Source organism: Amblyomma mixtum, chromosome 3 (assembly GCF_055824585.1).
Source record: "Amblyomma mixtum isolate Tamu chromosome 3, ASM5582458v1, whole genome shotgun sequence".
NCBI lineage: Eukaryota > Metazoa > Arthropoda > Arachnida > Ixodida > Ixodidae > Amblyomma > Amblyomma mixtum.
The window spans coordinates 59953173-59980158 of record NC_143014.1 but is presented as its reverse complement, the minus strand read 5'-3'; the positions used below and the strand labels follow the sequence as shown (position 1 = coordinate 59980158).

At 46.6% G+C, this 26986-nt stretch overlaps 1 protein-coding gene across 1 annotated transcript in view; it reads left to right on the top strand.

Moving 5' to 3' along the window:
• LOC149350359 (uncharacterized) overlaps positions 1–26986 on the top strand; it is an 82315-nt gene that overhangs the window by 32813 nt on the left and 22516 nt on the right. The window contains exons 5-6 of the mRNA XM_089579377.1: positions 15745–15881; positions 18747–18962. Of these exons, the coding sequence (XP_089435503.1) occupies positions 15745–15881; positions 18747–18962 (353 nt within the window). The remainder of the gene's footprint in view (positions 1–15744; positions 15882–18746; positions 18963–26986) is intronic.

The window sequence follows — 26986 nt, the reverse complement described above, 5'->3', positions numbered from 1 at the left end:
AGGCTGTGAACGCGAAATTCAATATGGCGGCGCGCGTTTAGGCGGCCGGTTGCTAGCGCTATACTCGCGCGTTCCTGGTGCTGGCGGTCGCTAGCTCGATCCAAGCTTTGTAAATACTGGTGATTAACTGCTCCCACGCTGCATTCACGCATGATTTCCTAAGTACTTACGGAATCTGCTCACTCGCTTTTTTATTTCGATGTGTCGATGTACCATGGTGTATGGTGGCGAGCGGCGCGACTGCTTATCAGCTGCTTGGGGCGCTCGCTCGAGAACGAAAAGCGTAAATGGTTTTGTACAAAACAATTTATTAAAAGAACATCAGCAGTGACAAACTGTTCAAAAGTGATTTTAGGCATCAGTAGCATTGCAGTATCAGCAGCAGGCATCCTAAAAACCAAAATTAAAAAACGCCATTATGTAAACTTAGAAGACATGAGTACAGAGAATATACAGGGGATAAAAAAAAGGTATCAAGGTAGGTACAGTATACATAATCAAATGCTACATGACTGAATATAGGTTTGTACACGACTTTGTAAGAGACAGGTAAATAGCAGGGAAGTAAAACATCTGACATCTATTGAAATGCATCAGTCTGTGGCTATGAATAAACACGCGCAGAGAAAGGCGGCGAAAATTTTCAACGTTTGACTCGTGCAGACGAAATCACACTGCATTGGGCTAAGGACGACATAATATGCTGCAGTGCTAGCGCTTAGTCCAACAAAAGCTCACTGTGTGACTCGACATGACGCCAGTGACGCTGCTGCAGTGCGAACGTCGCCGTTTTCGCTTGCGCGGCTGTCCGGGCGTCGTCTGCTTGTCGTCTTCTGCTGCGTTACCCGCCACGTCATATTCGCAACTAATTTCTTTGATATCTTATTTTTAATACCTATGGCTGGTTATAATTTAGTTCATAAGCATGTTTTTGTTATTGATAGTGGTAAAAAAATTTCACTTTTATTAAGCTTAGGTGCAGCCGCGTTTACCGCCGATACGAGGATCGCTGCAATCGTTTCGACCGTGGCGGCACCCTCGGCGCGGACACGCAACTTGCAACATGCCACAGCCTTGCCATGGCCCATTGCTGCCAACTGCTGTTTTTAACGGGGTTGTGAAAAGAAAATGAAGCTGCCCGGCTTTAATTTTTACTGCTTCCATAAACATCAGACATGCTGATTCCGAAACATTTCGGCGCAATATTGAGTTTGCATTTAATAAAGCCCGTTTGAAATGGTTGCCTTTTTGCGCTCATAAAACGACCATGCGACGCCGTCGGCCGGCACACGCATTACTCGACTACCGTATTTACTCGCATAATGATCGCACCCCCGAATTTTGTTGGCGAAATTCAATTGGTTTTTTTTCCCGCGTAATGATCGCACCCCGAACTTGCCGCTGCAATTTGTCGACGATGTTGAGTCTGTTGACGCATATCTCACCGCACTCTCCATCAACTCCAGATCAGCCGTCCACGTGCACGCACCGTCACCTTCGCAGCTTCATTTTTTTTCACGCACCGCCGCGGACTGGAATGGCCTTCTCGCGAACTTCGCGCGTAGAGCTAACAGCTTTTTGTCATCATCATAACGCATGATTACTTTGTCTCACCAAACGTTGTACCCACCCCTTATGTAATGCCCCTGAAAAGGGGTCTTTAAGGAAATGAAATTGATTGATTGATTGAGCCTAGCCGACGATGATCATATTTATCTGTGTGACAGATGGCACGTGCAGATGACCATCTTTATCAGCATTGCAGCGGCAGCTGCCTGTTGGCTGACCTGCAGTCACACGGGCAGTCTAAATGCGCTTATGCTTAATCGCGGATACCAAACTTAACTGCGGTTTTCTAGAATCACGGTTCGCCGTTGTCGCAAGGCTCGCCACCGTTCTGGGTTGCGGTACAACGAACGAAGTGCCGCGATGATCCGGCTAAACTTTATTGTTCTCGTAAATAATAAGCCCTGGGATAGGGGAGCGTCAAAAATAAATCCACCTCGAAGATCGCTGGCCTGTACCGAGTAGCTGGTTGGAGTAATAACTGCGATACAAGCTAGTTTTACGTTCGCAGCCGCGTTGCAGCGCGAGTGACCCGATCTGCTTGCACGCCAGCTCCGCTACTAAGGCGTCGCTGAAATCGAACGTATATATTTCTTTTAATATGAGACAGTTAGGTTGTCAGTAAGGCAGCACCATAAGTAGAACATTCATTATAGCGTTGGTCAATTCAAAAGCGCCGTCCACTGTGGCTTCGATACGAAACAAGTTAGGCCTAGCGACGACTAGGGAGTACAGAGCGCCGTCATCCGCCGCGCTCGCGGGCGGCACCATTGCGGTAAGCACGCGGAATCCAGTGCTCCGAGCGTCGCGAACGTGTTACCTAAGTACATCAGTGATGCGGCAGGGACCGCACATTTTTCGGCGAAACGGCGTTAAAATGCGTAGCTTGAGCGCCGCGGGACGTTGCTGTTGTATGTTGTTGCTGCGCCATCGGACGAGATCGAAGGCTGCATAAAAGCGCCGTCGCGCAGCACGTGATTTAGTGCGAAGGAAGTACGTTTTTGAAGCGGGCCAGCTCGTGCGCTTTTCGCACTCTACCTTCTCGGTTAACGACGTAAGCCGAGATCGCCGAGCTCGGTTCGCGATAACCGCGTTTAGCGGCGTAACTGCGGGTAGCACGCCCGTGTGACAAGGGCTGTCTGCCTGCAACTTGTTTGCGTTTTCGGTGCTCAAAATTTTTTCGTAAAAAATTTACCCCGCAAAATGATCGCACCCCTAAATTTGCGTCAATTTTTTTTTTTCAAAAATAGTGTGATCATTACGCGAGTAAATACGGTACGTCATTTTTTTAGAAACGTAGACATATCTAACTTTCGTTTGCCCTAAAATAATAGCTGTACGCAAAAGTTAGAAAGTCAAATAAAGTTTGTCAATGATTTCCACACGTAATTTACTCTGCTAAACTGCAGCACGTGGTCATCGATCAATCACTGAATTGGGACCAGTTTCAGTATCAGTGGCTCTATAGCCGTGCTTACATAAACCTATCTAGGTGGTGTTTCATGAACCCGACAGCGGTGGTTTAAGTCAGAGAATCGAGCTGAGCGAGGTCAGCCCATCTCAACGACTCTGTTTACATGAACTCGATACGAACGAGTCAGCTGTTGTGGCGCGCACCGGCTCCCCGCTTCTGTTCTTCCCTGCAGAAAAATGCTTTTCCCAAGCGTGAAAGAGGATTAGGCATAATTTGCGGAGGGGGCTGAGAATCCACGACCGGATTCGGGAGGTTCACGGTCGGGGCTTTCGCAGGCAGAGGTGCCACGGGCTCTCGGCACGGCTGCTATACTTGCCGGGCGCACGACGCGCCGTTACGAACAGCGTAACAACTGACAGCAGCGCGCCGCCTGCGCCCAACCGATATCAATGACGGGCCGCAAGCGACTCGTCGCACTGACAAGGGGCAGAATGCGAGAGCGCCAGCGTCATGGTGACGTAGCTAGGGTATGTTTCTTGGGGCTGGCCTGTCAGCCTAGAAACCGACCGCCAGCGTCAGAAAAACGTGCTGTAGTAGGATACAACTAAAAAAAAAAACAGCAGTTGCTAACACTGGGCCGCGGTATTACTCCGCTCGCTAATCGCAACAGTAAACGAAATCAGCTCTTTAATGTTTGACTATATCAAACAATCCACATATCAAAATTCGGATAAGCTTTGAAAATATGATAAGCTTCTTGTTTAGGTAACAAGAAATGTTTAAGAGTCAGTCTACCGAATTTTATCGGCCATATTTTCTTCTCGGCAACCGATAGCTCTTTACCCATATTACTGTTTAGCCAGGTGTGGTGCCAAGAAGTGCGGTAGAAAATTTTAAAATAGAATTTTTTGATGCGGGAACACACCTGTATGAGATGGTAGACTCATCTGGCAACCATGAAAATGCAAACATCATAGCAATTTATAAAGTGCAATTTTCAAGTGCTGAGATGATTGAAAGAAATTGGCACTGAAAGGACATTGTTTATATATGTCGCAATTATGAGAAGCCGTATTTTGTCATTAATAAAATACAGGAACGCGAGTACCATGACCATGAGAGGGCGTGGTAATCAATCCAAGACGAAGCGGCGTCGTGGTGCGTATGTTTGACAGGCAGTATGTCAAGCTTGCAGAATCTGAGCGAGGTTGAAAAGAGAATATTGTCAAGGATGAACAAACAAAACTTTGACCCATATGAGTCAACTCCACGGTGGAAGATTTCTTCCACCGAGGTCAACTCCGGATAAACGCGGTCACGACAGCGGAAGTGATGACGACAGTATCGACGATCCCGACGATTTCCGCCGCGCGGCGACAAACATGGCGGCCCCCTTCGAAGCCAGACCCCTCGCTTCGGATTCAATTCTCGTCGTTGCTGCCTTTTTCAGTGCGTTCACTGCCCATAATGGGGCACCGGTCATTTGTTTCGTCACACCACGCCTATAAGGAAACGTAGAAGTGATAAATTTGCTTTATTTTTTAATTAAAGTGACGATTCTGCCGCTTCTAGGCTTAACAGGAGAGTCTGTTTACAGTAATGGTTCCTGTCCTGACAACCAGATGGCGCCACTATAGGCGGAGTTTGTTTTTGCGTCTATGCTAACATAGGCTGAACTAAAAGTGGGAATGTGCCTGCGTTTAGCATACGTATAACTATCACTGGTCTCCACTAGGGGAGCTGAATGCCGCATCGGGCGCCCGGAAGTCAGCCTTTGGCAGTGCATGAAATGGGCCCTCAGCATGGTTTTTCAGTTCCAGTTTTGTTTTCCCACTTAGCATTTCGTCTTTTCGTCGTTCTCGTCTTTTTACATGACAATGCCTACCTGTTGAGCCGTCAACTGAGCGAGGAGACCAGCGAAGTCTTCGGGAAAGACGTTTCAAAAAATAAGGGTCCATTGCATCGCAATGGGATGACACTAGCAGACGACAGGACGTCGCTACACGCAGCAAGTATGGAGCCTCGTCTACTCGGCTCGGTGTCGTCTTGTTTGCCTAGCTTCGCCAACTCTGCTCTTTACTGTGATGCTTGTTCCCACGCTCAAGCCCAAGTTATGCTATCAATGGGGGATGAATATAAGAAAGAATAGGTTAAAACATTCACTTTGCAGCGACCATTTTACCGAATTATGTTCAGACCGAACCGGAGCGAGGGCTAGGCTACTATCGGGTGAGGTGTCGACGGTGTTCGGTTGGTTCGCATTAGCGCCTCCAAAAGGTATGGTACTGCTTTTTCGACGGAGCGTGTCATTTACTGTTTCCTATTGGAGCAAGTTAAGCCTGAATGTGTTTTAATTCGTGGTGCTTGGTGCAGTTGACTTCTAACAGCGCTTCTCACGCGCACTGCAGCATTCGTCTTTCTTGTCACTCGTTCCTCTCGCGCTGTGCCCTTCCTTTGCTGCACGAAAATTCGGTTTTAAGATGACCTAGCCTCATCGTCATTCCACTGCTTCTCCTTTACGCTCGGAAGACGAGAACCAGGCAAGAACATAGTGTTTAATGCACGTACCCCTTTGCCGAGGCAGGGTGAGACCTGCATGCCTGTTTTCTTCGCTTTCGTATAAATTACAGGATTCTACACACAATGCTCACATTTCTCGCGTTCAGCTTGCTTGTTCCTTTCATATAACAGCAGACATTACACGAGAACAGCGCAAGAAACTGAGAACGAAAGGACGAAAGACGCGACTTATTGCATTGAAATGCACAGCAGGCACCCGACTTCCGGGACAAGTTCCAACTTCCGGCGGCTTCACTCTCGCTCGTCTCGGAAAGCGGGAATGCGGCATCCAGCCACCTAGTGGAGATCAGTGATAACTATAAATATTCATGTTATTTACAGAAAAAGTGAGCGGTACGCCTTCTACAGTTTACTAGAACAAAACGTACGTTTCTGTGACATTGGGGCATACTAATGATGCATAGTACATTCACTTATGCTTCTACAAAAAAAAAGGTCTGCCACCTGCTGCAACAAAAAGAACGTTTGGGGTCGCCACCATGCATTTTTACGCGACTTTTAACGCCAAGTTAAAATATAAATTCTTGCCTAAACTGGGAGCAGTTCCATCGTTATTGACGTTATAGGGTGCCAACTACCAGAATATGCAATTATTTATACACTCCTCTCCGTGAGTATACTGACCCTTTAAGCAGTGGACTACTTCGTCATGGAGGAATTCTGTGCGTGGAGGCTGAATGTGGACGGAGCTTTACTGCAGGCTTAAGATTAATGTAAAGCTTCACTGTAGGCTTAAAATTAATGTAAAAAAATGAATCATTTTTGAGTATCGTTGGCCAGTGCCGAGTTGCTGGTAGTATCGAATGCCGTATTTACTCGCATAATAGGCGCACCCCGAACTTGGCACTGTGATCAGTACTGTGTTTACACGATTGCAAGCCGACGCCTCCCCACCCCCATAATCTTTATTTTAACGAAGTTTTTGCTTAACTTACTACTAGTCCTCACTAGCGCTGCGGCCGTCGCAGATGCTGCGGACCCACAGCACGTGCAGCGACATCGCATGGAATAGCCGCACACAGTTTTCAGGGATGCTCACTTTAAACGTCTGTTTGGAAAGCTTCATCAGCCGGAAACCTTCCCGACTTAGGACCCCGAAAACCGCGGCGATAGGAGTCGCATACGAAAATTTAGGCACGCCGCAGTCGCAACTGCCGCACTTCTCGTCCACATCGAATTTCCGGCCTGCCGCACGCTTGCCGTGTTCGAGATTTAAGTCCCAGCCGTGTAGCTATTAAGGCGCTTGTCCGTTGAGCTAAAATAGGAACACTCGGCGACAGCGCAAGAAAGCCACAACTACGATAACACGCTACGACAGAAACCGGCCCTTTGACAGCCATAAAAAGCCTGGAGCTGGTGATGCTGATGCTGATATGGATAGCGAAAGCTCGCCGCTGCTCGCGGCGGACGAAAAAGTTGATGATGATGATAAGCTTGACCTTGGGCGTCATCCGTGGGCGGCACCGGGAAACTCCTGTGCGCGTGTGTGGCCTCCGCGACCAAGCGCCGTTGCTCGCATCCGGAGCCTATCGCGGAGGCCACGGCGCGTGCATTTCGAAGGCCATTCCCATGTGGATCATGGAAAGTTTGGGTGCAACCCTTACACGGATATTTTTTTTTAATTATTTCCTTCGGGAAAACAGGATGCGGCCCGCACACGGGTGCGTTTATGCTGTATGTTCAATTTTGCGAGTCGAAAAATTTCCGGAAATTTTACCGCGCGGAATAGGCGCACCCCTAACTTTGAGCCGGATTTTCTGGGAAAAAAGTGCGCCTATTATGCGAGTAAATACGGTACTGTGATACAAACAATTTTCATCCCATGGCCACTTTATTTGCTGCCTGGTCACGGCTCACCTGGCATCTGCTAGCTCCACTGCTGAAGGAGTCGCGTAAATCAAGCATATCTTTATTTTATTATAGGACAGGCTCACAGTCAAAGGGGTGATGAGAGTAGTACCTTTTACAGCACTGGCCAGTTGCGAAGCTCCCTCAGCTGCGGCATGGATGCGAAACCAGCTAGGCTTACGACGGCTAGGGCAGCCGGGAAGCCTCATAGTTCATCACCCGGTGCGCCCACAGGCAGCGTCGTTGCCAAAAGCTTAGCATGCTGTCATCGCTCGAATATAGCAGGCAGCCTTCCTGATAGCATGGCTGTTTTGTCTTTTCTGGTGCGAATGTGAAATGCACCGAGCCTGCAGGCCGGCCTGCCAGCCTGGATCTCGTCCGCTGGCGTCATAAAAATGACCTAAAGATTGTTCTTCGCATAAATAATAAACTCTGGGAGCAAAAAGCATGAAAAGTAGATCATTTTTGAGGACCGTTGAACAATGCTGAGTTGCTGGTAGAAGTAGCAACTGTAATACGGGCAAATTTCTTGCCACAACCGCCTGGCGTCCGCTAGCTCTGCTGCCGAGCGCATCGCAAAAATGACCATATTTTTTGTTGTGAGATGGTGCTGTTGACAGTAAAGCGATGCCAAGAGTAGGCATTTTATTATAACACAGGTTACTTCCAAAGCGCTGTCCACTGTGGCTTGATGCGAAACAGTCTATAGGCCTAGCGACAACCAGGGCAGCCAGACAGCAGTGCAGTTTGTCGCCCCGTGCGCCCGTGTCCACTGCCATTGCCGAAAGGGCGCTACATGGGCAGGCATGCTTTGTTGGCGCTCTAGTGCAGCAGGCAGTCTTTCTGATAACATTGCTATTTTGTCTTTTCTGGTGCAAACTTGAGTAGCCAAGCAGCGCTGAGGCGCTGGTGTGTGGTGGCAAAATGTTACACCGGCTGTGGGCAGGGCTTGAGTTTAGCGGCGCAGATGCTTGTCGCTCCATGTGTCCCTGCTTGCAGGGGGCGGCAGTTCGCAAGCGACGACCGGTGCGGCGCGCCGCCCAAGTTTTCGCACATGTGTCAGCCCGACAGCTAGCAGACTCCATTCTAAGCATGTGACTGTGCGGCTCGCGCAGATTGGCCAGTTTTTAATTGGCTGGGGTGACGTCATTTTGACGCCACATTCGAGTTCGTATGGTGCTGTGACCTCGGTCAACTGTGGCTCAACAGGCCTTGCTAAGCCGCCGTGTTGTGTTGACAACAAAAGCCTCCGATTGGCTGTTTAAGATGACGTGACGTTGCTGTAGTGTTGAGGGGGACGTGTGCTGGGAAACCAAAATTTAGTTTTTTTCGCTATTCAGTCAACACGAACGATGAAACAAATCAAGGTATACTATAGAATGAAGGGTCTGAGTTCTAAATACACACATCGTTCAAAATTTTCGGAAAACATTTCACGACCCCTTTAAGCTGTATCCTACTATAGCTGTACGATGCATCATGTGGGCGCAGTTAACGAACCGCAAATACAGAAGAGAGGACGGCGAGACAGTATCTCCTGCGCTGTACCAGCTAACAGTCAGCTTGTATCGCGCATGAGCATTTCATGTTGTCAACAGGTTCACGTGACAACTGCAGGCATACACCTGCCACTTCGCATGCACAGCTAGCGCCTTCCGGCTGGATCATGCGAGTAGCGGACAAAATGCACTCATGTGCATTTATTTCTGACCAATTCTACAGCGCTGAATTCCCCCAATCTCGCATTGTTGTCGTGCCATGGCAACTGGTAAGGTAAGGACGAGAAGGGAGAGTGTTCGGAGGAGGAGCGGTTGCGCGCACACAGGCATTCCGAAGAGGCGTTGCTCGCTCACCTTCAGTTGACTGGCACGCACTTCTCTGCAACATGAAATTATATAAGCAGAAGACTTTTGTTGCCAGCTTTTTTTTTAATGGTTGTATCGTGCTTTAGCACAGTTGTGGCACGTCAGTTGCATTGTGAGGCCGCCATGGATGTAGTCAAGAGTAAGCACATAATGCTCGAAACACTGCATGCACAGATAGTTTGCACGTGACGTCACGGACACTGTTTGGGCGCACAGGCCAGCTTCCATAGTGCACATGGGAACAGGTTGGTGATAAGCAGCTTAGGAAAACGGCCTATGCTTTCGCTCTGCTTTCTGGACCCAGAGGTGGCAGCTGCTGTGACAGTGGTGCAAACTGTGTGCAGGCCACAGCCTGCAAACGTGCATCATGTGGAACAGAGGAACATGCTAGGAATGGGACCTGCTAACGTGCCCGCTAACATGCTCCACGACAAAATTCACAAGTCCATGCTGACACAGTTCTTATTCTCAGACCATAAAGGACTGGTTTTAACCCTTCTAGGGCATAATCACAGTCGTCATACTTTTATGCAAGATGTCGTGCAGTAATCATTTTGCAAACCTGCACCGATATTTCAAGATGTTCACATTAAAAAGGTTCACTGTTTAGTATTTTTTTTTTTGTAGTTCACTGGTAATACAGACTGTTCGAACCATTTTTCATGTATTACAGAGTCCAAAAAACCATGTTGACTGTATTGATATATTTTGTAAGTCACAGCATGGCTTGAAGGTGCAATCAGTTTTTTGAGCTCCATCATACAGTATACTGCAACCAGTTCTGCAAGTGGACTGGTTTTTACTGGGCTTAGATCTCCGTGAAACTATGCTGCACTGTTGACAATCAGGCCATTTTTTTTTTTTTTTACCTACACTGGCTACACTAGAGTAGCCAGTGTAGCATGGCTCCATTTTTTTTTTTGCCAGTGTAGAAAGTGTAGCTCCGCCCACTTACACGAACGCAATTCTTTTACGCATAGTGTAGCACGAGAACTACACTTTCTACTCCGCTTTATTTGGAGGCGTAGGCTAGCAGAGCAGACGAAAAAAGAAGGCAGGAGTTTCAAACACACAACACCATTTTCTGACGATAAATGGCACGAGCACTTGCTGCGCAGCGCTGCAAATCTGTGAAGTTCGTCCGCCTGAACGACGGCAGCATTATAGCGGTGCACCTACGCGACCACGACAGTGGCAGCCTTACCTTCTATGAAGATGAAATCGCTTACACGACCGAAAGTGCTAAACGCTACTTCGCATTTATGTAAGCCACGTTCGTTTGGTTGGTATCAGCGCTGAATGACCCATGAAAAATAAGTATTTTGCATACATGGTCATCTAAGTGTCTGTGTATGTTAGTGCGAAGCTCCCTATGCTTAGAATATCGTCTTAAAGCGGTTGGCCAGCCCGCTGGCTGAGAGCCGAGGAACAGCCATTGAAAGTCGCACCCCATATGCTGCGGAACGCCGGCTTCAATGTGGCGCAGAACGCTGTTCCCCTAGTCATGACAGAAGCGTGGATGCTTTGTATTTCGCAGTTAGCAGTTGAATTTTCGCACTCATCCCAGATTGCACCTCGATCTCATGGAAAGGGCAGATTGTAGATGTGTGAGCTTATCGTGAGGGCTCTGAAAAGCCAGAAAGGTTAGTATATTTACACATTCGTTGGTTGATCTGTGGTCATATCCCAATGGCACACCTACCAGCTTTTTTCAAATTTCTTCAAATCTCCTACTTTCACAGGCATCACATAAATCTACTGGTAATTGTCCCCAGCTTTATTTCGGAATATTTTTTGTGAAGAAACTTGTAAATAGCTGCGGTTTAATCACCAGAGCATACTAGGTACCTAATGAAAGCTAAATCAAAGCCAAATTGGTTGAAGCCTTTACAGCCTTGAACAAATTTTTCGGATGTCAGAAATCCATACTTGTTCAATAAGCTCGAACCTTCCAGAAATACGGTCAGCTTTTTTCAACCCTTTCAGCCCTGGTGGCGTCAATTCACATCACAACACAATTCCGCTCATGCTTCAGTAATGGATGAAAATACTGTTAATTGTCAATAGGAGAGGTCCTCCAGTATCCCTCTTGCTGTCGGCATTGCTGTTATGCATTCCCATTGAGCTGTGTGGTCTAAGGAAGAAGCAGCAGCAGCATAGTAGGCATGCGGTGAAGAAGCTAAGGTATAGCAAATTTGTAGATTTATATCTCGCTAACCATTTCTTCTTTCCTGCTCAGATTTTTAAATGTTTTGTGAAACACCTAGCACGCTCATATTCACATCGAAAATATTATCGAATGCGTAGGAACTGCACTACAACACGTTTTTGACATGCAATTTTGACACCACCAGGGCTCAACGGCTGCGAGCAGTGGCCAATGAGTGAAGATAGGTAATCTTTATGGAGGAAGTTCTGTTAGTCCTTTTGCTGATGCACCTATACTGATGGGTTTGGACTGCTGACATGAATATACCTGGCGGCAAATAGACGAATTATTAAAGTTAGTTTCTTGATGAACTGGAAAACAAAGTTTTGCTATTGTAGAAAGTGAATGTTGGGATTGAGCCTGGAAATGTCAATGTGGATGTCGGCAAACAGCAACTGAGGCAAAGGAACAGGGAGAATAAATGCACGCCTGATGTAGTGTTTTCCTCCTTTTTTTTTTTCTACCGCTTTCCCCCTTCTGTGCGATCGGCAGTGAGCTGCAAGAAGAGACCAGGGTATTCACATTGCAACTCGCGCACCGCCGCTCGTACAGCACATGTGTCACACCCTCGACGCTGAGAGCAATGCAGCTTGTTAGTCTCTGCAGGGGCATCTGCTTCATGCAGATGTTGATGAGTTGCGACACAACGGGCTCCTGAGCATCTGCAGGGACATCCCCGAAAAGAAAACATAACATTCCAGGTAGCACGGAAATCATTTGCGCAAACCCAGGCAACATTCTTGTTCACGGCAAAAACAAATTTCCTGATGTGGTGCGACAGGGCGGGGCACCACACCAGGCTTCGGCACCTGCCCAGGCCACACACTGTGAGCCGCACACTTAGCTATTCCTAAGCCTTCAGGAATGGTGTGGCAAAATCACGGTGGGGTGGGCAGAAGATTGTAAGAATGCAAAAAAGCGACAAAATAAAGCCTGGGGTATTTTTTGCAGGTATTTCACACAAGAGAACCTCGTAAATTTGAAAAAGGCAAGAGCTAAAGCTCTATGTCCGTCTTAGTGCCAAGAAAGCATCATGGCAGAGTTGTCTTATCCATAAACAGTCAAGTCACATAAAAAAAAATTTGGGAACAGCTAAGGAAATTAAATGGCAGCTTCTCACTATTGACAGTTCCGCTTTTAACATCTGGTACACAAACGAGTATAAAGGAACAGGCAGACATATTAGGGGAGCACTTCTGCAGTTTCTAGTTCATCACATTATACCCAGTCATTTCTAAAATACAAAAATGTAGCCGAAAAGCCTATACTCCCAACAAGTGGAGGTACTAACGAACAATGCAATAGATTAATTACACTCAGGAAATCAATAGAGTACTGTTTGCCAGCAAGAAAACTGCTCCAGGTACCGACCAAATACACTGAAATACTGGCCAATCTTTCCCAGCCTGCTGTAGAAGCACTTTTAAGATTCTTTAACAAAGTTTGGGTATTGAGGAAAATACCCAAAGCCTGGAAAAAAGCCAATGTTGTGCCATTTCTTAAAGCTGAGAAGCTGCTAACCTCTCCTAGCAGTTATAGACCCATACCCCTTACCAGTTGCCTCGCAAATCATTTGAAAGTGTCCTGAATATAAGATTAACTTTTGTCCTTCAATCCTGTCAACTTCTTGACAGCCATCAATGCGGTTTTAAAAAGGGATGCTCCACTACAGAGAACTTAGTTCGTCTTGAAAATACTATCCGAGAAGCTTTTGTTCATAAACAACACTGTCTTGCTGTATTTTTTGATGTAGAGAAGGCATATGACACAACGTGGAGGTTCGGGTTTCTTCAAGACCTAACCGAGCTTGGCATTCGAGGCAGAATGTTGTACTGTCGAAAAGACTTCTTATCTAACCGTTCATGCTGTGTACGCCTAGGTACAGCCCTTTCGAGGCATTTCATTCAGGAAAATGGAGTACCTCTGGGGTGTATCTTAAGCACAACACTGTTTGTTGTAACATTAACTCTTAGTAAAATATGTATGTATTCAGTCTGTGTAGACGACCTTCAGATAGCTTGCACATACTCCAACATATCAACATGTGAAAGACAAATACAGTTAACAATAAATAAACTGGCAACATGGGCAGATAGAAATGGTTTCCAGTTTTCTCCACAGAGATCAGTAACCATTCTTTTCTCACTCAAACGAGGCGTACAGGCAGATCCCACCCTACACTTGAACAAATAGTTACCCGTAAAAAAGGAACATAAATTTGTAGGCATAACATTTGACAGAAAGCTCGCTTTCCTGGCGCACATAAAAAACGTGTTGAAAAAGAAAGCTTCTCGATCCCTGAACATACTCAAAAGTGCTGTCGAGAAAACACCGGGGTGCCGACGGGCATGTCTCTTACAAATTTACTGCTCTGTAGTATGCTCTACCCTGGATTATGGCTATATAGTATATGGGTTAGCAAGTCCATCTTCCCTTAAACGACTGGACCCAGTACATAATTTTGGCTTGCGCCTTTCCGCTGGTGCACACAGGACGTCGCCCATAAACAGTCTTTATGTAGAAACTAACGAACCATCACTTACAGACAGAAGGATGCTCACGTGTTCATATGTTCTAAAAATCTGCTTACTACATAAATACATCTGTCACCAAATAGTCGCAAAGTGCCCATCAAGAACACTATTTAAGAAACCACAGACTACTAGGCCACTGCTCTTGCGTTTTGAAGAGATGTGCCAAAACCTCGGCGTAATAGACACATTACCTGGCGTTGCTCGAAGAATAGATCCACTGCCACTATGTTACCATCATCATCATCGTCGTCAGCCTGACTGCACCCACTGCAGGGCAAAGGCCCCTTCCATGTCTCTCTATTAACCTTTTCCTGTGCCAGTTGTGGCCATCGTATTCCCGCAAACTTCTCAATATCATCCGCCCACCTAACTCTCTGCTGCCCCCTGCTATGCTTACCTTCTCTTGGAATCCACTCCGTTACCCTTATGGACCACCGGTTATCTTGCCTACGCATTGCATGCCCTGCCCAAGCCCATTTCTTCTGGTAGATTTCGACTAGGATGTCATTAACTGCGCTTGTTCCCTCATCCATTCTGTCCGCTTCCGATCTCTTAACGTTACACCTATCATTTTTCTTTCCATAGCTTGCTGCATTGTCCTTAACTTAAAGGTGCAGTGAAGAGGAATCTGAACTCGTCTTTTTGCCGCGGGAACTCTATCTGCACATTCCGAGCATTCTTAGAAACTTCGACTTATAACTTCGACTTTGTAAAAATGACCATAAATATTCCTTCTTGTTGTAAGCAGCAAAAGCTGGGAACACACTTCCAGAAATGTAGTTCTTGCCAAATGGGTACAAGCATTCTCTTCTGGCATATTAGACTGCTGATGTCTTCCCTACTGCTGTGTAATGTGAACATGCTGCATTGTCATACTGTTGCGGATTTTGTTTTATCATGGTTTTTGTAGTGATTTGTGTACTGCAAGCTAATCGGTTTAGTTTTTCAAGGTGTTCAATTTAACACCCGACACTGAGTTTTGACTGCCTTTGGGTTTACTGCATTTGCGTGTTTGTTGCACTTTAATTTGTATTTTAATTTCACTGTTCACACCACTATTGTCGCAGTTCTGAAAGGACCTATAGTATTTACTATAAATAAAATAGTGTGGCATGTTTCTAGGTTTGCATCAATGCTTGTACTGAACAGCTGGAAGCACTGAACAAGCTTCCTATGACGCTGACTTGAACCAACTAAGAGGCGACAATATAAAGAAAACGCGCAACCGCAGCTGTGTCCTTGTGGTTTAGTTGTCTGCCTCGGCTACAGGAGGCGGCCAGTTCAAAACCCACCAGTGGACGCCCACCGGTTTCAAAATTGGGTGCATGTGTCCCCTGACTTGGGACTTGTTTTCACGTGATCACCCTGATTAATGATCTGAGATACTGCTGGGTCCTTCAAAACTACCACCCTGTTTCAAATATCAGCCGGACAGCAACCCTGTTTTGAAAAGCAGTATTTTTTTCCTCTAGAAAAAAAAAGTGAGTATTTCGTGAGCAAGTGAGCATGTGTTCCCTTTCTTGCATAATATTGGCAGCCACAGAGCTGCATTGTGGATGATCGAGTAAATAAAGCTGCACACTAAACACTACACACTGGCGAAAGCTGTGAAACCTTTTTTTGTGGACTTATTTGGGGAAGGCTCTCTTATTTCTTGGCTGTGCATTTGTTGCATTTATGTTTGCTGCACGCTAGGCTTGCTGCAGTTTTCTCTGCTCTGTCTTGAAGGCGGGCCTGGAGCTGGCCAGCAGCCACCTATGGGAGGCCACGGAATGTCTGGCTATGGGCGGTCTGGGCCTCCGCCATCTTCCAACATGGTCAGTCAGCAGCAGCCCATGCCAGCACAGCAGCCACACCACCAGCCGGTGAGTTCTGCTTCAATGCAAAGCCTTGATTACCTGTTGCCACTGTGACCACTGTATGCATTAAGCATTTGTATGGAGGCACTGTATTTATACTTCATCTCGTGAATTGTTTGCAGTGCGCTGTGAAAGGTAAAGCTCTCTTGTCCAACCAGGGACGAGGAAGACGACAAATAGTGCTTCAGATATTTGAACAATATTGTGACTATTTCTCAAGCAATTATTGAAGTAATTGAGAAGGTAGCTCAGGATGGTATTTCAAAAGTGCAGCAAGCATTTCATTCTCTGGTTAAATTAGCTGCGAAAGTCTGCAAGAACACAGCCGTGCGGCGGTCTGCTGTGAAGTGATGCACCGCCATTTGTAAACATGGCATCTGCCAAGTCTGCCGAGCCTCCTGCGTGCAGCAGCTGGACATTGGTGCACTTTCCTTCCTAGAAATGGAGCCACCAGTCGTGGGGTGAGGGGCACGGTGGAGCACGTTTTGCAGCGCTCCGATTGGCTCAGGTCGCTGCAGCCTTCACAGCACTTCAAACAACTTGCGAAATGGAGAATAGATTGTAGCATACAGCACGCAAGCTTAGTTTTGTCACCCGTATGCCAGAAACACCTGACTGCTGCTAACACGTGGTGCATTCTCATCTACGGTATTTGTGGTTTGGGCACATTGGTTATTGTTTGCTCGCATAAGTTTTCTAATTTTTGACTTTCATATGCATGCACCCGTGGAATAGCATATTCTTACCATGCCATGAGTGATCAGTCAGTATGGTCAAAGCCGTTAATACTTTTTAAGCTATAGTATCATCATGCATTGCATAGCTCAAAAGGTGCAGTTTCACTTTCATTCTCGTTTATCATTTTCAGCTGCATGGCGTAGTCCCAAGAAGTGAAAACTTGCCCAGAGGTGTAGCATCCTTATTTTTTTACTAGAACAAATGATGCACTAGAAAGCAAAGTTTCTTTGTGCAAAATTTGGCTTATGCTTTACAGTGAGCTTTGGGTGATGTGGCACATGCATTGTGTTTAAAGAGCTGTATTTTTAACCTTAAGTCCTTCGTAAAAAAAAAATTGATTGTGTGAACTTTGCTGGGTTGCGTAATTGGTTAAATGCGCCACTTTGAGTGAAATTCTGGCCTTATGGCGTCAGCACTGGTCTGAGGGCTGTGAAATTTTTCTGAGTAATCTAGTTAACTGTCTGCTTGAAAGAAAGCACCGTAGCAGTAATCTTTTCAGTGGCATATGCAAAAAGGGAGCATATCAGATTCCAGACTATGCTGCAAATTCCGAGTTAACTCTTTCCCTACCACGGGGAAAATTAGTTTTTTGTAGGTTTCAGTTTTTTTCCTGTAAAAGCTATTGCATTTAAAATGTTATGCATTACGTGAAAACAAAGCTAAATACTATATTTACTGTAATCTAGGCTGGCCCCAATTCTAAGCAGACACCTGAAAGTAAAAAAAAAAAAAACTTTGTTCGAATGTAAGCTGGCCAAAAACCAATTGAGAGCGACAACATAGAGAGCACGCAAGCGGCATTTATTTTCACCAACATGCTGCTGCTCACTCATCCTCATTTTCGCTGGCATGTTTATCACTGTCTTCTTCGTACAGTGCACAATCTTCTGTGCCATCAAGTGCATTGGAAATGGGCACCACCTGTGTGCGACTTCTTTTTCTTTTTTATGCTTTGTTGTATTTGTTGTATTAGGCACTCACAAAATTTCACTGTTTTATCTTCAAAAAAATTCTTTTCTAATATATATTTTTCCTCTGAATCTTGTAGAAAGACTGCAGAATTTTTAACAATGTGGCAGAAGGCTGGTTTAACATTCATTGCAATCTTATTGCTGCGCTACAGGTGGAGGCATTTTTTTTTTTTTTTGCAAAGCACAAATTTTTTTGATGCAGTGTGCAGAGAAGGAAATTTCACACAAGAAATTTTAACTTAACAAATTTGATAATGTTGTGACCTGCCGTGTGGTCCTAAGAATGCAACAAAACAAATGGGGTCAGAATAGATATAATAGTTGTGAAGAAGTCTGTTTCACGAGGCGAGAATCTAGTCGGAAAACCTAAACAGAGAAAAACGCTGAGCATTTCCCTGCAATGTACAGTCGCCGTCAAAAGTAAATGGAAGGCGACTTTGTCAAAAAAATTTAATTTATTTAAATCTAAAGCGTAATGGTCCATGTTTGTTGGTGCACAGTGCAATTCGCACAGTCAAAATTAGTCGGCACATATGTATTCAAGGATGCATGAATTGAGCGGGCAGTGATTAAATTTTTTCGTTAATACTGCCTTCCATTTACTTTTGACGGCACTTGTACAGCCACCACGGTTCACGAAGCAGTTTTTTTAGAGTACTTCCCGGTTGATTTCAGCAATGAAACTTCAGGAGAGCATAAAAAAAGGAAGCAATCAAGCGAATGCAATAGTTATCGAAAAATAGAGTTTTTGGCCATTTTTCGAGATTTCAAAGCCGCGTCCCTCCTTAAAACCTTGTATGTAGCCTTTGCCTCTTTCATAATCTTTGCCATGCATCACATGAGTCGTCATAAAGCGCTTTACCCACCTTTTGCACACTTGCATTTCTTTTTTTCTGCAGACATCAAAAGATTAGGGATTCTTTCCATCGGTGCACCGCCTGCCTCATTTCAAAACAGCTGTCAGAAAAACCATGTATGAATTGTATAACAGCCTATCTTCCGTGCACTGCTTCTGTTTGCACATTGCATTTCTTGAACTCCCTTTGTTGAAAAAAAATGTTGAATTTTTTTCTTGAGGCATTGCCGGTGGCGCAGTGACGCCTTGTTTTGGGTGGGGCTTGGTATCACTGCTGGTTAAACTACATGCCGTGTGGGTCTTCAGCCAATGCAGCATCAGCCATCCTCACAGCAGCACCCTGCTATGAACCAGCACAGTCAGCAGCCTCACATGGGCCAGCAGCCAGGTGCCCAGCACATGTCCCAGCCTCCCTCTCATCCGTCGGCCATGCAGCCTGGCATGGGCTCTGCACACCAGCCAGGCCAAGCTCACCAGATGTCTCAGCATGGAGCCAGTTCTCAGGGGCCTGTCCAACAGCAGGTGTGTGGTACCTGCACTTCACTGCAAGGCTGTAGATTGTTCTTCATAATTAATGTGTGGTCATCTTTTCTTTGACAGTGGTTAACTCTTTCGCTACCGCGGAAAAATGCACGATTTGGAGCATATTGAAAGAAAATTTTTTTTCTCAAGAACTAATACACCCAGCACATATTGCAATGCATGAAATTGTAGCTTATTAGTTACACTTCTGAATGAAACAAACACCAGAGTTGTGTGTGCAAAAGTAAATGAACATTTATTTGTGAAATTTGCTAAAAACACAAAAAAAGTAAATAGCAAAAACAGAAATTACCGGCTGCACTAAGCCCGAACTTGATTAGAGGAAAACTGGAATATACAAACTGTTGCACATGTTTATAGCTGTCATTATTCACAGTTTCAGCTATGAGAAAAATTTACTGCACTTTCCATGGCTTGTCAAGTCAGGGGTCATGACTGTGGTGCCACTGTGAAGAGCAGTCAGAGGTGAAGATGTGAAGTAGAGGTAGACTGACAAGTGCTTCACATAAGGTTTTATCTTTGTTCCTCCCTTGTTCTCTGATAGCCGAGCTTGTAGTTTCTTCTTTTTTTCATTCTTTTCGGTTGGTGTTGAATGGATTCTATGAGAGGATTGGGGGCGTGGACTTCTTTTCCCTCATCATACCCGAAGATTTCTTGAATGAGCTGCTCCCTGAAAGCCAGCTGATAAAATTTGGCATTTTAGGCACGCTCTAAAACATCAGGATCGATGAAATAAGTTTTATCGATGTGGTTCAAAAGCCAGGACACTTTTCAAGTGTTGCCAATAGAAGCTGCCGCCACTGAATCATCCGGGTCCGTTACGTGCAAAAAAACAAAAACAAAAAAAGCGAAAAACCAATTTTGAGAAAAGATTTTTGATGGCAGAGAGCCAGAATAGATTATTCTGGTATTTCAGTAGAGATACAGTCGTGGCAGGTCAACAATTCCAATGTATATGATGATTCCAATGAACATCAGAATCTCCAACAGATGCACGTCTTCCCATGAGCCGTCACGCCGAATTTGGTGAAAATCTTCATCCATGCATACTTATTAGTGTTTCCGCACACGATCTTCATCATTTCCGCCGTGAAGAGCATCAAAAAAAAGTCGAGAACTCGAGCGAATCTCCGAGCGCCGCTCCGCAGCGATGTGCCGATATAGACACCTAGCTGTCGTCTTGGTTGAAAAACGCGACGCGACCTTGAGCATTTGGCAAACTGTCTTCGCCATACGTTGTCAAGACCCTGAAGCACAAAAATAAACCACTGTCATCAATTACAAACCGTAAGCACCGCAGAAAACACACAGCGAACGAAAACAGAACTTACATGCAAGTACGCGCTGACGTTCCAGGCTCCCGAGGCGAAGTCTTGCTGCCGAAACCGAAATCCAACGTTTGTACATTGTTGCCCGACTAATAACCGCTGCTTTCGTCGCAAAAAACGAAACTGAAACCGGCCGACGTGCTCGGTGTCAGCTTTCGCTTCCGAGGAGCGCGCGGCGACGCGGACGCCATTTTCTCCGGCTGACGGTGCTGCGGCCGTTCAAAGTTTTATTTTTCACGGCGCCCCCTCATGTCAAAACACTGAAACCAAGGCTGCAATCGAAAGAGCAGTTGTTGAGCTCGCTAACTAGATGGCGGAGCACGTCCACAACGCTCCAAAATTAGCTTTTTTGCGCGGGCGATTTGAATCGATCATATGCGAACGATCGCCTATGGCGCGGTAGCGAAAGAGTTAACTTGTCTTTTCATTCAAATCGGCAGTGTTCAAAAGTCAAGTGCCGTCATGGGCGCGTGCTCGTGTATGTTATTCTTAGTTTTTCAGTCCTATTCAGTCAAATCACGTATTTTACATTAGATATTTTGTGTTATTGCCATCACATCATCGATGTCCCATTGATAATCTTGTTTAGAAAGTAGGTATATGCAGTTTAGTGAGGTACCTTACTACAAACTTCACATGAACAAACTTTTTAGAATTACAAATTTTTCTTAGATGTCTTGCCAGGTGCCTGCAGTTTTAATATAAAAAATATTTTGGTGCTATATAGTAGGATAAAACTTTAAAAAACAGCAGTTGGTAACAATGGGCCATGGTCCGCGGCGTCCTGTATTAGTATATGCTGACCAGTCGCTATAGTAAACGCTATCAGCTCTTTGATGTTTGACTATATCAAACAAGCCAGAGGCATCAAAATTCTTGAGCATATGATTCCAGCTGGTGGTTAGTTTTTTGTCACGGAGGAATTCTGCAAGGCGGTCACTGTAGACTTAAGTTGCATCTGACTATACGATTTTCTAGGTCAGAAATTCTTCTGCATAAAGATCTTTTTTCCTCTCTTGATCAGAAACATCTGGATGCAATAAATTGGTACTTCAAAACCTGAAGGTTCATTAATTTCACATGCATCCTATTGAAGCAGTGAACTAGCAAAAGCAGACATCAAAAACTGAAATTACAAAAGTGCATAGTTTGTGCTGTTTGATTCTTGTATACTAGGTGTTTCAAGGGAGCCACCCCTAATTTTGAAATAATTTTGAAAAATAGGCTTTATGAGTTAAAATGATAGGTTTTACAACATACTAATACCAGTGTTGGCGAATGCAGAAAACATGGCTTTCAACTTGGAGGCTGGTTAACTAAATTCTAATAGCTAACTTGTTAACTATTACACATGGGCACCTGGTTGCAATTAGATGTCTGTAGTTGATGTAGTAATAGTCATATCACTTTCTAGAATTGCAAAAACGCAAATATCTTCGACTCTATGGCTCAAAATTTTTTTGGCCAATTCTTGCGCAATTAGAAAATCGCATGCCCGCCCAGAGAATTGAATGCCACTTCATGGCACATCTGCTGTGTGACCTTTTCTGCTGACCTTTTCTGCTCTTCTGTTCGCCGCCGCTGTGGCTCAGTGGTTATGGTGCTCGGCTGCTGACCCGAAAGACGTGGGTTCGATCCCGGCCGCGGCGGTTGAATTTCTTTGGAGGAGAAATTTTAGAGGCCCGTGTACTGTGCGATGTCAGTGAACGTTAAAGAACCCCAGGTGGTCGAAATTTCCAGAGCCCTCCACTACGGCGTCTCTCATAGCCTATCGCTTTGGGACGTTAAACCCCATAAACCGAAACCGAAACCGAACCGAACCTTTTCTGCTGTGCCTCAGCTGGAGCACCACAGTGGGAGAAGTACGGTCACATGACATGGAGTGACGCGATTTGATGTGCGTTGCTGTGCACGTACCGCAGGCGTGCTGTTTTCGAACTGTATGAGAATTGGGCAGTTTGTTGAGCTATGGTGCCAGTGGTAATTGCATTTTTTTTAATTCTACAAACAGATTTGGCTATTGCCAATGGCCAGCTACAAACCTTGAATTGGAACCAGGCACCCATCTGTAACAGTTATAAAGTCAACTATTAGAATTTAGTTAACCAGCCCACTAGTTAAAGGGTCCCTGAAAGGGGTGTCTGAGGTTGGCAAAAAAATAGTTGCATTATGTAGAGCATAGGCCACTGAGCGTTCATGCCGCGTACAATACATCAAAAGCGAATAGATAATTTATAATACATTTTCAAAAACTGCTGCTCCCGAGCCTTGCGGCGACCAGCGGCGGTGAACTTCCGCCCGAATCTGTACTCATTACGTCATTTCAGTACTCTTCACGTCACCAGCGCAGGGCTATCATTGGTTCGCGGTGCCAACGTGAAATCGCACATTTAACACACTAAAAGCTCTAGATACTTCACATTCTTACTCTTTACGGAACCATTTCGCATTTCAGCAAGGAGAGTTGTCGTTTATATGCATGTTTACGCGGTTATTGCGTGTTGGGTGTCAGAAATTAGTACTGCACTTCCGGTTTGAAATGTTTTCGTCTGCTCGTACCGCCTGTGTCACTCTGCCGGCGCCGCCGTCGAACCGAATCGAGAATCGAGGTGCGATTTGGAGTCACCGCACTACTGATTTCTGTCGCGACCTCCGTCGCATGCGCAATCAAAATGGACCGGCCGTGCTGTGTCGTTGGTTTTAAAGCCAGGATTCGGCAAGGTGTTGCCCTTCGGTACTGTCTGCCGAAAGATGGAAGTGAGCGAGCAGTCGTCGTCGTCAGGATTCAGCGCCGGATTTCTGAACGGCGTGTCCTTAAAAACTTGGCCGCCGCGCCGCACCGATCGTCGATTGTGAACTGCCGCCCCACTACAAGCAGGGACACACGGAGCGGTGAGCATCGCTGCGCCGCCCTACCCAAGCTCCGCTCACAACCGGTGTCGCCCTTCGCCGCCGTGCAGCAATGCCTGAGCGCTGCATGGGATGGTGTACAAATATCACAAGGCAGGATCGCCTTGTTATCAGAAATACTGCTCGAGCAGCGACAAAGCATACCTGCTTATGTTGCGAGCTTTCGGCAACGGCACCGCTCGCGGGCGCTCCGGGCGACGAGCTTTGCTGCTGCCTGGCTGCCGTGGTCGTCACTAGGCCTATAGACGGTTTACAGCGCGCAGTTCTTCCGTTTGAGACCAGATGGCACCACGGGTGCGCTCGGAACACGGCGTCATTACTTGCCTCGTAAGTCGCCGGCCTGTATGCCTCGACACAGCAGTGGAAATGTGGAAAGAGAAAATACATGCTCTGTTGTGGATTGCAAGAAGTGCAACAAACAGTTAAAGGGGCGGGATGCGATCGTTTGCGAGCTTCACGGATTCGACCTGCACAAGGACATACTGCCCCTGTTCGCACCCGTTGGACATCCACGCTTTCCGAACAGGCGAACGCAACACACACGTTCGCCAGCGCTAGACAGTGAATATAGAAGGAAAGGCCTCGATCTTGGAAAATCTGCGAGGGTAAGTGCGCAACATAGCCGCATGAACAAGCTGTCCCGCCACCAAAACGTCTCAAAAAAACAAAAAAAAAACGACTTACGCTCCTATACCGCTAGTGCATATTGTGCAGTGCATAGCCGTGCGAGCGGACAACGCTTACCGTCAGTTCGTGTATTACACACCGTCTTGGTGCTACTGTTGAACTTCGCTCCAAGTATCGCGGTTTTTGTGGACCACAATCGGAATAAAGCATTTGTGTTACGGCGGCTGTGCTCTGCGGTTGTCACTTCCTCGCGGTCCATGCGAGACAGTCACTAGAAGTGACTCCGGCTGATTACTTACAACCAGCGGGACGTCGAGCATTTTCATGCCCGCATATCAACCATGGAGCGTACCACAATTTTATACTATGTGAGGCTGACATAATTGTGAACTTCGTGTAGTGAACGCTCTGCCATGCGCACGTTATAACAATTATATCGCGGAATCCTTGTAAACGATTGCATGCAAACTTGTGAAGGCTGCTTGATGCATGCTTACATGATTGGGTAACATTTGTTTGTTTATTTGTTTTTGTCGCCTTCCTTTGTTTAGCAAACCTACAGAAAATATTTTAGGCTTCCTAAGCACCTTTAACAAGTTGTAAGCAAATAAGTACGATGTGCATGTGAGCGTTTTAGAGCAGTCTCCGCATGCATGTACACAAAACGACAACGACCTGCGCAGCCGTAGGGTCATTAAACCTTGCTGTTTTAGATAATAACAATAAAAAAATATTAAGCAAAGCCTTCAGCGGCATTCAGGCGATCCACCCGTTGCCTCGAACAGGCGGAGAGCTTAGCGGCTCTTCGCGACATGAAGCCCGATCGCGTCTTCTCGCCTAAAAGTGATCAAATGAGGGTTTTCACATGTCCTTCGAAGCTTCGGACCAACCACAGCATCGTCTTCCCACTCCTTTACAACCGTATCAGCCGAAACACTGCCTGTCGGAACTGAAACATCAGACGCAGCAGCCGTCGCGACGAGGCGCGCGCCGAGCGGTCAGGAAGCGAGTAATGGCGGCGTGATCACGTGATCAAAGATGGCAGCCCCCATGATACGCCGCTGTAAAGCGTCTATTGCCCCTTTGGCATCGAAACCGCAGCGGCCGGCGCTTCGGAAGTCGCCTGAGCTATAATAAAAGGCTTACTCTACACATCGCTTTGCAGTCAACAGCATCATCTCACAATAAAATAATAGTATGGTCACTTTCCGCGACTCCTTCAGCAGCGCAGCGAGCGGGCGCCAGGCGAGTCGGACCCCACGTCGGACCAAGCGGCAGCTGTGAGACAGTTGTGGCAAGAAATTTGCTCGTATCACAGTCGTTACCTTTACCAGCAGCTCAGTATTGGTCAGCAATCCTCAAAAATGACACATTTTTCACATTTCTTATCCCAGGGTTTATTATTTACGTCAAGAATACACTTTAGCTCGTTTTTATGACGCCGGCAGCGAGATCCAGGCTAGAGCTGTGCACGGGCCGCAAATTTCAGCCCGCGCCCGGCCCGAGCCCTACACTACTGACGGAGGCCCGGCCCGGCCCGACACTGAAGAAACCTAAGCCCGCCCGGGCCCGGCCCGAGTTAAGGCCCGGCCCGGGCCCGGCCCGACCTGCAAAACTGAAATTGAAGTGACGATGAAACAAAGAGATAATTTAAGGAAAATCAGTTTATTTCAATGTTTTTAATATGCTCGGCTCTCATGGTCTAGATGAAAATTAGTGAGTATATGCAAACACGGCGCATATAGAGAGTTATCACTCCAAGTTATTATGTAAAAACAACAAATCGTCCATTGATGACGGCTTGAGGCAAATGCGGCGCTCCTGCATAATGAACCCGGCAGCGCTGAAATTTCTCTCGTTGCTTGAACTGGTAACCGGAATGGCTAACACTTTCTTGGCAAGAAGAGAAAGCTTTGGGCAAGTCGCTGCCTTGCTTCTTCAAAACTGTGATAGCTCAAACTCTGAGCAAGGGGTCGACTCTGTGGCCAAGTACTCGCTCAGCTCGTCTCTTTTGGCACTCCGATTGCTTATTTCGTCGCTCCACTCGCTGAACAAATCCATGCCCGGCTTTTTCGCAGGAGGTTGTTCTTGCACAGTTTCCGGTAACTCCTGGGGTGTCGACGCTACGAGCTCTCGTATGCGCCCGTACACTTGATCGCGCTCCTCGGCGGAAAGCATCCTAAGGTGCCGAAATTGTGGGCAGAACATCGTTGCTATCTTGTGCTCCATGGTCAGGATAACCTTTTTCTTCACCTCACCTTCCTTTGTGCAGTGTCATTTGGGCTCGTGATACCACTCATGTGGAGATTAGTTTCGAACCTTGCAACAGTAGGGCGGCTGGAGCCACGCAGGAGCAATCGCGATCGCGAAGCCCGGCCGGCCCGTCCGAGACAAATATACCGTGGCCCGAGCCCGGCCCGGGCCCGGGTGAATAGACTTCCGCAAGGCCCGAGCCCGGCCCGCGGGCCGGGCCGGGTACGGGCTTTCGGGCCGGCCCGAGCCCGTGCACAGCTCTAATCCAGGCTGGCCGGCTGGCCGGCATGCTCGGCGTACCTCACGTTCGCACAAGAAAATACAAAGCAGACATGATACCAGACAGGATGCTTCCTAGATTCGAGCAACGACAATATGCCTGTGCAAAAGTGGACCTTTCGGCAACGACACCGCCTGCGGCGACGCCGCGCGACGAACTGCACGCTGGTCCCAGGCTGCCCTAGTCGTCGCTAGGCCTAGCTGGTTTCGGATCGAAGTCGCTGCTGACGGCGCTTCGGAAATCGCCTACGCTATAATAAAAGGCCTACTCTTCACATCGCTTTACTGCGAACTCGTCCCATTATAAAAAGATATGTTCGATTTCCACGACACCTTCAGCAACGGAACTAGAAGACGGCAGGCGAACCGCACCTAGTAGCAGCAGCACCAAAGCGGCTGAGGGATGAAATTTGCTTGTATCGCAGTCATCATCTCCAGCAACTCGATATTGGCCAACGATCGTCAGAAATTATGCATTTTTGACATGCATCTATTCAAGGGCTTGCTATGGACGAAAACAAACAATACTAGCGCGTTTTTCAGTCGCCGGCGGCCGGCATCAAGGCTGGCAGGCCGGCCTGGCGTGGCTCGGCCCCCAGCGCAATG